This window comes from Musa acuminata, chromosome BXJ2-6 (assembly GCF_036884655.1).
Source record: "Musa acuminata AAA Group cultivar baxijiao chromosome BXJ2-6, Cavendish_Baxijiao_AAA, whole genome shotgun sequence".
Classification (NCBI taxonomy): Eukaryota; Viridiplantae; Streptophyta; class Magnoliopsida; order Zingiberales; family Musaceae; genus Musa; species Musa acuminata.
Window position 1 is genome coordinate 13,443,186 of NC_088343.1, and position 11,739 is coordinate 13,454,924.

Below are 11,739 nucleotides of genomic sequence, written 5' to 3' on the forward strand. Positions count from 1 at the left end.
AGTGACCGAACTTACTGTGCGCCAAAGCCATCCTCTTATGCGTTCTTCTGTTGCAGTCAAAGCTGCGCCTGTTTGTGGACCGGAGGACTTGTTCTTAGCTAATCCTTATCGGGGTTGGAAATGTAGTATGTGGCCGACTTCATTGTCGACAATAAAGCGAATATGATCACTGAGTTTTAAAGTATTTGAGATCTGATGGTGATGTTTCTCATACACGAACAGCAGAACTGTGGCCCAGTCAAGTCAAAGGCACTTTGTGCTTGTGCTATCTCTAAGTTGACATGAGATTCTTGGGTTGGAGCTGGGAAGATGTTCTTCTCATGGAATCTAGTTATCATCTTGTGCATTAATTCGAACAAGATAAGATCCTTGGATTGAGGTATGAGTTTCCACCATTCATGTCAAGTTGCATAAACATTGTTTTGGGTTTGAATTCGATTCGATTGATCCCTTCTTTCTGCATCACACCAACAAACCATACGATTGCCAAAGAACTTTGTTCATCTCTATCTGCCATTAAACTACAGTGGCGTGAGACACTTGAAGACTGTGAATCTGACATCGAACTCAATGCTGGTTTGTGAGAGGGCACATGTTTTGTTTGTACAAGCAACCTTTTGCACACAGTCATCAGCTACCAACGGAACATTTCTACCTCTATCTGCTGTAAATGAAGGCCCTGATGTGGGTAAGCATCTCGGTGGTGCGTGCGTGGGACATATGGTAGTTATGGAGGACTTGGAAGGCATGCCCGACTCCGGCGTAGGTCGCCTGTTCCACGCTCTTGCCTGCGCTCCTCATGGCTTTGCAGAACTCCATGTTCCTGTCCCGCAGGATGTCCAACTCCGAGATGCAGACGAGCGCAGGAGGAAGCCTCAGGTCCTCCAGCTTGGGGGAGCCCTTGGCCAGGGGGTTGCACCAGGGGTGGTCACGATCGGCGCCCGGCGGCAGCGCCAACCTCCAGTAGCAGTCCGACGTGGTCAAGCTGAGCGCCGATCTGGAGGACTGCACCAGGTTCTTCTCCGACGAGGTCCGAGCCACGCCGCCGAAGAAAGGCTGGATCAGGACCATTCCCCTGAGGCAGGCGGGCTTGAGCAGGGCTGATTCGGGGACGCCGAACGACCCCAGCTGCGCGGCCACGTTGTAGGCTATGGCCGCGCCGGCGCTGTCGCCGCCGAGGAACACCCGGGCGAAGTCGCAGTGGGCGAGCCACCAGCCGGGCTCATCCGCAGCTCGATGGCTCATCTGCTGCCTCACCCACCGCACCGCGGCCAGGCCGTCCTCGTAGGCCGCGGGCAGGCGGTGCTCGGGGGCGAGGCGGTAGTTCACCGACAGGACGACGCAGGGCGCCTGCGACGCCACGCGGGCCAAGAACTCGTGGTAGCATCTCCACGCGGCGGAGCCGACGCAGAACCCGCCGCCATGAAAGTAGACGAGCAAGGGCAGCTTCTGGGTCTGAACCCTGGGCACGTACAGCCGGGCCCAGAGGCCGCCATGGCCGACGGCCACGTCCTTGCTAGCGACGTCCGGTTCGGGAGCCCACGTGCATGGGACATCGACGACGGCCGGCAGGCGCTCGACATGGCCGTCCTTGCAGACCTTGATGAGCCCCTGGATCTCTTCGATCACCGGGCCATGGTCCTTGCTCGGCTGGAAGCTGCTCCTCGACTCACTCAGCTGGGGAAGGGCCCCCATCTTCCTCCTCCTCATAAAAGGGCACAGGAAGCTACAAAGGGAAGGAGGGAAGGGATGTCTGTCGCTCTGTCTGCCAAAACTTCCTAATCCGATCTCCACTTCGGTGGCCTTCTTATACTGTGAGGAGCAAAGACGATTAGTTTTCTCTCTCTCCCCCACTGTGGTCAGAGACGAGAGGGAATGTTCCTGCTAAGTGCAAGCAAGGGGTGGCCATTCCTCACCCTTTGTGTGACAAGTGGGTGCTTCCGAGTCTGCATCATTTCTTTTGCAGCATGGCAAATGATGCATCTGAAAGGGCGATGAATGCTTTGTTTGGAGACACTCCCAAAAGTCCTGAGAGGGCTTAGTCATCTACCAATACAGGGCGGCAAGTGGGAGTGGGTGGGGTGGTGGTGGCAGTCCAAATGGCTGCGCCCACCCAATGCCTTGTTCTTGTGGCGAAGAGTTATGCCCTCTGGCCTACCAAAAATGCCTAAAGGAGGACTCAACCCATCAATTACCGTCTCTGTGGAGGAAAACAAATGCTATGTTAATGGCCTAACGTGGCGTTGACGTCTCCCTAACTTCTCACCCCTGACGACCACTCATTACATCAAAAGAAATACTAACAAGTAAATGAAAAAAAAAATACTAATTAAGATTTTATTTTATTTTATTTTATTTTTTACCACATGATGACGGTGCTCTTTCATCTTAAATTTGTATCTCCTAATCTGTTGATGTTCTAATTATTGATTTTTTACTACATGATAATGATGGTGCTCTTTCATCTTAAATTTGTATCTCCTAATCTGTTGATGTGCTAAAAATCAATGACAAACATTGATTTTTTATTTAATAAATTATTTTTGTTAAGTGAAAAAGATATGTTATTCGACAATATCACAACGATTAATAAAATATATAATACTTGATATTTAACATCAGAATAATACTCTCTTGAGGGTGTTTGTTCAGGAGAGTCATCACATATTTTGGACGACAACGACATAAAAATATCTCCTACTTATTAAATAATATTTTGAGGGCATGATATAACATGATTATGATTTTTCTAATAATCTAAGAACTTAGTCCACTAATATATATACAATACGTTAAATCCAACAAGAATAATATATATTAGTTTAATATAAATTACATTGCTCGTGAGAAACGTGTGCCGATCACCTTTGCGTGTCATAATAGAACCTTAAATCTACATGAAAGCTCCACTTTTCACCGTCTTCCCTTCGCTCCATTCGTTTGCAAGTCGGATCTTTTGGCCCCCTTTTGCTACATGTTTCACATTAAGTGTGTTAGAGTTCAAGAAGAAGAAGAAGAAGAAGAAGCCAATGGGTCAATCTCTCACCATTTCTTCCTCCAAACTGTAGTCAATGACAAGGACAGGGTCATGGGTGAACTAAGCCAGAGAGAAGAAGCGCCGTGCAGGCCACCATTGGTGACTCCTTGACGTATGCTGCAGTACACACGACTTGGACTTGCACTGATTATGAATCCTACGTGGGAAATGACTAACATCACATGGTGTTTTTTTTTCTTTTTTGTGTGCGTTCAGTGTGGCTCACAGTCTCCCTTTCGAGAGAGAGAGAGAGAGAGAGAGATATATATATATATATATATATAATAATAATAATAATAATAATAATAATTTAATTAAGGGCTTTCGCCGTGCTCATTTTTCCAATAGCCCCGTCCCTCCACCAGTATCGTCGCCACCACCCCCACCCTCGACTGCCATCATCTCCGTAGCCGCTGCTCCCACCACGAGCGGCGCCACACTCTCCTCCTCCCTCGTCGCCCACGCTAGCTCCGCATCTGGTGTCCTCGCAGCTTGTGGCAAGCACCCTCATCGGGCCCCCCCCCCCCCCCCTCCCTCTCCGAGGGGGGAGCGGGGCCAAAGGGCTCCAATCTTCGATCGTGAGGAAGAGGGAGCGGCGACCGCGGTGACTGCGGCCTTGCTGGGGGAGGCGAGCGACGAGGACGCCGGTGGTGGAGGCAACACAGGCGACTGGGGAGGAGGGGGAAAGGAGGAGGACAAAGGCAACAGGAGGGGAAGGGGAAGGGAGGAGAGGGCGGCACTGCTCGCGGTGGGGGCAGAAAGGGGCCGACGGAGCCCTAAAATCACATAAAAACTGTAACAAACAAATGAAATCACTATTTATATCATATTTATATACTATATAAAATGATTGAAATTAGTCAGATAAACCTTATAGTAATACGCTCATAAATGAATTATGCTGCACTTGGTGATAAAATCAACCTAAGAACGTCCCAAAATTCCACTTAAGAACCTCTAAAATAATATAAAATATAGAAGATAAAAAACATTAATGAACTCACTACATATATATATATATATATATATATATATATATATATATATATATTATGTTAAAAGATTGAGATTATTACACTCATAAATGAACTCCATTAGATTCGAATACAAAATTAAAATAAAAGTAAATCACACTATTAAAGAAAGCTTTAAGATTGTTGCAAGAAACTTGCAGGTGATGATGTGGTCCAAGGTGATATTAAGTGGGAGCTAAATCATTATGAAGGCATCTAATTAACATAGCATCAGATCATACCAATTCTGCCTATTGATTAGCCATGATGAGACTAGTGATCATTCTTCGCCTAATCTCTCTCTCTCTCTCTCTCTCTCTCTCTCTCTCTCTCTTCATTGGTTTGGTGAGAGCTAAGTTGACAACAGCCTCTCAAGGAAAAGATACAAGCCAATGCTGCTTCTCTCTTGCTTTGTTAGGTATTGCATCACTAGTTAGGCAACCTCACCAAACATTGACTTCCACATCTCATAGGACTAAAGATTTTTTCGAACAATAAATTATGAAAGATAATATTAGATTTGATCCTAAAATCTTATTATTAACCGTCAAGGTTTTTATTAACTAAGCTAATTGATATATAATGAGATCTCGTTGCCTCGACCTAACACAAACGAGACAAATACATCAAATATTAATGTCTCTAATCCTCAATTCAAGCCAAATGATCAGGTTTATTAGCTGTGTGCCTTGCATGGGTGCAAAGGCTTCTATTCCACAAGAGATGACATGATCTAAGGATGACAAACTCATGGGACCAATCTAAACCAATCCATTTCAACAGCAACAATGCAAAGTGAATCTTGTCCCCCACCACAAAAAGTATAGCATGTAACCACAACCATTATAGTTTATTTTATTTTGATTTCACTATTATCATAACTATTATCTTTTTACAGTTGAAAAGATCATAACTACACCTGAGAGTACAAGATAACTCCAATTAAAATACATAATTTTATGTGTGCGGTCCTTCTTTGCAGCTCGAAAATCTTGTGTCCCCGATGAATAATATAGATTGTATGAGATGACACCTAACATATGACTCGAAAAGATCTTAACTTTCCAGTTATGAGGTTTTGATAAAATCATATTTGGTCCCATGTTGGTTGGAGAGTCAAGGCATAATAAAAGATCAAAAATAACCTCTCTTGGCCATTTCCAAATGATAATATATTCATCTCATAATAGATAACTCTTAATGACTTCAAAGGTGGCAACCAATGATCAAACTTTACATCAGAATCTCCACTGATTAAACATAATGATCATATTAATATTTATCGAATAATAGTACATATATAGAATGTGGAAAGCATACAGATTGTAAATTAGATATGTTTATTTGATACCTAGAGTCTAAACATAAAGATCAATTTTCCCCCATATACCCAAAAGTCATAAAGCATTATTGTAGGAGCAGTCTTTGCAACACCCTCAGCACAAGTCCCAGTAGTGATTACCTAATCCAATCCAGGATGTAGGCGTCACCCATACTGGATCCCACCACCCAAGCAGATGTAAGTGGATATTGGAAGTGCTATGCTTTGTAATCAATGGATACGAATGGGGACAATATATTTATATAGTATGAATATCATATGACTCTAAATCATTTTATCCGACATGAAAAATCTACAGTAGATGAGTTCAATTTTGATCGTTTGTTTGTCCAATGGGAAGACGATTCAGCCACTCATATCTATTTTCTTAAGCGTCGACATCTCGAACTCAAGAAAGAAACACCACTAATCACGCTAAAAGGTCATTTGTATTAAACAAAGAGGCATTAGGAGGTTTCCTGATGATTCTTATATGTCACAACAGTTATACCTTTATATATAGAATGTGTGCAATGACATGTACATACTCTTAAGCCATATTTTTATGTGTTTCGAGAATAAAGACATGTTATTATTTCTATAATATGCTGTTATATGTGAAAAATAAAGGAAGGAAAACAAGTTTGTAACTTTATTCCTTGGTTAAATCATATAGAATAGAAAAAGAATTATAGAATCAGATTATGACAGCGGAATATGATCATGAGAAAAACACCGATACCATGTTAAAAAACATTTATAATTTTATTGATACTAATTATTTGTTTATATAATCTAATCAATGTAAATTAAAGGAGATCGAATCCTTATTAGTCGGTAGAAATCAAGAAAAATATATGATGATTATATCAATAAATATGAGATCTCTTTTATATTATAACTTCAACACAACACGTTGAAAGAGTATGTTTTCTGATATAGATCATATTTATGAAATACTCATGCTATTACACACATTCTATATATAAATAAAGGTAAAGTAAAAGAAAAGAATAACCAAAATTCCAAGTCGTCGAGTAAATGGAATCTGGTGGGTTGAAGATTGAAACATCCAAAAAGAGGAATACAGGAATCTGGATGAGGTTGAATGGCTCCAACATGGCGTCCGCCCATTTGCCCTCCTCTTTCTTCTCGGACCGCAGGAGTTGGGTCAATAAAGCTCCGAAAATGGTGGGTCTGCCGCCCAAAGAATAAAGCAAAACCATGTCAAATATTCTTGGAGACATTTTGAAGAAACCGCAGCTCTCACTCTCAGCCGACAAAGGCAGCAGCTTCTGCTACTGCTGCCCCTTTGCTTCCAGCTTCACGTGACGCCCCGCTCGATGCCTGCGAAAAAAGAAGCCTTTGCTGCTTTAGCTTTTATCCGAAGACCTGTTTGGGTGATGATCCATGGCTTCCTCGCAACGAGTGACTTGTAGCATCTGCTCAGCCATTTGTCCTGTGGAATCCATCCGGTCATCATTTCATCAAATATCTGGTGGGGAAGATTGCGTGACGTTTCGATCAACTCAACTGGTACTGCAATTTGCATCATACACGAACAAGGTCAACTCCAAAATCCTTTCAGATCATGGAATAAACCTTGAATGGAGACTCGAGAGCCGAAAAGTACCAATATACTGCGGAATAAAGACGAGCGTACCTTCTCGAGGTCTCTGGATGGGGACGTTGGCTTTGTGAACGAGACACTGCGGTACAGTCGAAATGCAACTTGCAGTCGAAATAGACTGACACTGGCTAAGCTTATAAAGCTTTATGGAATGGATGCGGATGCTTCATCCGGTAGCATAGATTCTGCTGATCTCAAGCCACTGGGGACAAGTCTTCAACTGTTGTTTGACTTCTGAGATCGTCAAATCATGAACATATCTCCTCCATATCTAGAATTCAACCTTTTTGTGTGGTTCACTGCATCTTCGCCAAGGAAGTTGAAGATAGCATGTCAATCTTGATTTGATTCTGGCATGAATCAAACACCTTCAATGTCGATATATTTACATTGGAAGCTGTACTCCAATGCCGACAGGAACAACAGGCCAAGGCCTAGTAGTAGCTCATGGACTTCCAACGCCGCCACAAACACGGCATCTAAACATCAACAAGCTGCAGATGTGGCAAAGCAGCGGACTCTCTTAAATAACATTAATGAGAGATACGAGTTGCATGGTCAAAAGATCATACAATCTAGAGGCGGCGGTATCGACAGGGGAAAAGGAAGTGAAAGGAGAAACCATACAATGAATGAAAATGAGACAAACTTCTATCTGAACTTCCCATTTAGACATCATTATGAGGTGCAAGTCAACGGTGTTTTGGAGCAATGCAATATCCTGAATTCATTATATCCAAATGGACAAGCGGATCAGCTTGTTGTTGCTTTATTTCTGTTCTTGCTTTTCTTGTTCGAGGACGTAACTTCTCTTCATTTCTTCCAAGACACTGTCGTTGGTACTGCCAAGGACAAATGAATCAGTATATCTGTTCAAAATCTTTCAGCTCAAAATCATACTCTTTCGTTTAAGTCTAAAGTAACAGAAAAGATAATTAAAGATTGGATGCAAGAGGATGTTTGGAATAAGAGATTAATTTAGAATATTCAACAATCTAAGTGATTAAAGAATGACGCTGCAAATTGACTAAAGCTTTCCTATACAACTTGACTTGCAAACTAAAACTTTTTGTCGTGGTGAAGCAGCAGAAAGCATTCATCTGATTGATACTTCATGTTGGGGGCGAGAGTTATACATCAACCATCCTTGACAACTCAAACATGAAGCACAGTTATATTGATAACTTCAAAGATTAGAAAGATGATTATACATCTGAAAAATATGAAGCTAAAATCCCATCCCAGGACAAAAATGTAGAAGAATATACATCAACATTACAAGAAGAAACAAGCCCACAGAAATAAATAAAAATAAAAAATAAGAAGAAGCCAGCATAATAGTGAAAGAAAATGCTCCATGCTGCTCCTCTAGAGAAATCATTTTTCAACATGTATTGATATATTTATGCTGAAAAGGCATGGATGTCCAACATTGATGTGAAAGAAAATAAAATTGTTGAAAATAAACTTACTATTGATGAAGGCATTCATTCAATTCTCTTGCTTGTTTTCGACAGCGCCAAACAACAGAAAAGGTTCTTCCTGTAGCACATTCAGCATACTTTGCACAGTATTTGTCACATTCTTTCAGTGCTTTTTGCTTCATTTTGCTGCGTAAAGCTGCAATTATTAAATTAGTAAATGGCAAAAGGTTGTTAGACAAGGTTAAAACAGATTAACCAGAATCTGATATTACCTCACTGCATAATACACAAGTGCATATGCAACAAAAACAATCTTCAATAGATGATGTTATGACAAATTAGTAAGAATCTATAGATAAAATTCATAGTTTGGTTCAAAAGACCTAAGCAAGCCCTACCTACTCTCCTCCGTGTCATTTCCATTGCTCATCAAGTGTTTCATCTCTATGACATGTTTCTTTCTGCTTCCAAAGTTATTGGATATTGTGCTTTAGTAATCTATCAGATAATCACCTTTGTTATGATTCCACAAAATTTGTCATCAAGACTGAAAAATGTTTGACAAAAATGATTGCATGAACCTCAGCCTCCTCATGAAGGTAACTAGGATATTGTTGATTTTCTGGTCAAGATACGCAACGACTTGTATTTCCTTCTTCAACAAATAAAGTCATGCATGAGATGATATTGTAGAATAAATGTATTTTTATGAATGTAAATGACTAAGCAGCTTTTGATCACTTCACAGAGTTCGAGTATAACTAGTGGGATCTGCTGATAATAGAATCCTACTATGATAAACATGCCATGACCATTGATAACGGATAAGTTCTATATCTCAGTATTCCTAGCTTGCTGCTACTGAACAAATGAATTGTTACTATCAGTAGGCCAGCTACATGAAGTAGTTGGAACAGGTTCCATATGTCCTTGCTTTATATTAATGCCCTTCCTTCAGACATGATATAGTTTTACATGCAATATTATAATACCATCCAGTCTTTCTTCAAGACTCGTTTGACATAACTATTCCACAAACTGATAAAATTACTGATATTACTATATTATCATCCCGAGCTATACCTTGAGTTAATTGAGACTGACGTAAAACAAAACACATGCATCGGTTTGAATTTTACAAGAAGATAAATTTGTGCTTATTATTGGCAAGCCATACTAATTGCACATAAAGAACTAGTTAAAAAAATAAGATTTCCCTGGACACAGTGCTTCTAAATTGCATTGTTGAGTAAGGAAGAAAGGTAATTAGAACAAGGGATTGTAACTAGAACTGAATTTGTTTATCCTTCAGTAGTATTTTATTCTAAACTTGGCCCCTTTATTAAATCCATGATAATTTAGCACATGCTACTTCATAAACACACTTCCTTAACTCAAGGTATTATAGGTAATACCATCTGGGAAATAGAACAAATTAGTAGATAGATAAATGATCTGCATTAAAAGTTTACTTCTTGATGGGTGATCTATAGAATTAGTGTAATTATTCCTAGGATTAGCAGATACTGCCAATGGGATATTTTGCTTCAGTAACAATTTAGTTAAATAGATTCCTAGTTTTCCAAGACAGAAATTAAAACATGGATAAATATATACTAAACTATAAACAAACAGAAGAAGAAATACTAGTGGAGAAAGAGATAATACACACCTTTCCACATAATCACTTAACCATGTATAATTGATTAGTGGAGAGAGAGATAATCTATACTATTCGACATAACATTCAACCATGACTAATTTATAAATGATAACCATTTACAACTCTTCCCTTGATTTAACTATTCATTTTTCTAGTTCGTTCAAGTGGATAGTAGGCCTTTAGCTGGGTCGAGCCGTGACTCCTAATCTTTTGGCAATACTACTTGTGAATGTATGATACATGGAGAAATGCTTTTCTTGTGGCTTGCTTTCTAATCATGCTTCTATTGATATCCTTGATCATTCAGTCATTCACTAACTTCTACTAAATTAGTTGTATTCTCTCTCTCTCTCTCTCTCTCTCTATATATATATATATATGTGTGTGTGTGTGTGTGTGTGTGTGTGTGTGTGTGTTTATGTGTGTGTGTATATGTATATATATATGTATATATATATATGAAAATTCATAAAATATTAGTCCTCCTATTCTATAATTAATAAGATCAGTGTAGCTGCATGAAACAAAATAGTGATAAAGAATTTTAAAAAAAGAGAAAAAAAAAAAGATTAGTCTCCCATTGGTTGCATTTATTTTCCCCACTACAGATTTCCTGACTGCTTATCAGTGCAAAGTTACCTAGATGATAATGGATTAGGACAAAACATTGAAGGCAATATGGTAGCTTAAACACTACCTCCTCCAGATTAACATATCCCTGATAACTACTCTCAAAATATCTGGCCTTTTATCATCACCTCCAACAATGACCATACCCCAAGGCTCCTGTTCAATTGGATGTCTTAGTTAGATGGCCTTTGCCCCATTAGTCTGTTGGTAGAGACATTCTCTCTCGTATGGAGGTCCTTGGGTTGATCTCCATTCTAATACAAGCTGCAACTTACCTAACTTTCACGTCCAGAAAGTTGTGGGAGTAACATCTTCAGTAGTTCATGCATGATAAGGATTCTGAAGGTGCTGTGGGATTAAGGCTTCGAATGGTTCCACATATATAAAGGTGAGAAAGTCACAATTTGTGAACAGTGGGCATCATAACCAAGACCCTCTACAATGGTATCTCTATCATCCAGGATGGAGGCCAAGCCGATCAGTTTCTGTTATTCCACTATATGTTTCCTTGTCACTTGCTACTGAAGAACAATTTTTTTTGTGATTATCACGGCATTACCAGAGCAGAAACACACACCATCACAATGCTTAAAACTACAATGATAAATGCAAGAGAATGCACTCCAATCCTTCCAGTAGTTATGCTAGCAAAATCTGAGCCCATATGTCACCCCAACACATTTCCAAATTAAACATTGCAGCGGAAAGACGGAAATGTTAAGAGACAAATTGCACGATTGATCGGAAAACTAATTTAGGCACAATAAACAGGAATCAAGATTCCAATTCCGATCCAAGAGAAGAAATCATAGGATTGGGAACGCGGGAGTGAGGAAGGAAGGAGCGCGCGTACCTTCTTCCACCTTCTTCTTGACATGGTTTTCTCTGGCCTCTTGGATGTATCCCATCTCACCGAAGTCAGCCAAACAGAATAGGGCTTTCGAATGCAAACCCTACGGCCGATGCGTAAGCATGGCTGGAGGCTGTGTATTTGACGGCAGTTCGCCTGCGAACGCAACTC

General features: G+C 40.4%; 2 protein-coding genes across 2 annotated transcripts; both read right to left on the minus strand.

The window, feature by feature from the left end:
- Window positions 1–482: 482 nt before the first annotated feature.
- Window positions 483–1,967, minus strand: LOC103988022 (probable carboxylesterase 17). The gene is made up of 2 exons (XM_065112911.1): window positions 1,917–1,967; window positions 483–1,812 (listed from the first exon to the last, which is right to left on the minus strand). Exons 1-2 carry the CDS (start codon window positions 1,953–1,955, stop codon window positions 658–660), a joined length of 1,194 nt encoding a protein of 397 aa, XP_064968983.1. The 5' UTR covers window positions 1,956–1,967; the 3' UTR covers window positions 483–657.
- Window positions 1,968–7,504: 5,537 nt separating this feature from the next.
- Window positions 7,505–11,731, minus strand: LOC103988023 (uncharacterized). The gene is made up of 3 exons (XM_009406514.3): window positions 11,572–11,731; window positions 8,474–8,621; window positions 7,505–7,843 (listed from the first exon to the last, which is right to left on the minus strand). Exons 1-3 carry the CDS (start codon window positions 11,624–11,626, stop codon window positions 7,771–7,773), a joined length of 276 nt encoding a protein of 91 aa, XP_009404789.2. The 5' UTR covers window positions 11,627–11,731; the 3' UTR covers window positions 7,505–7,770.
- Window positions 11,732–11,739: the final 8 nt, after the last annotated feature.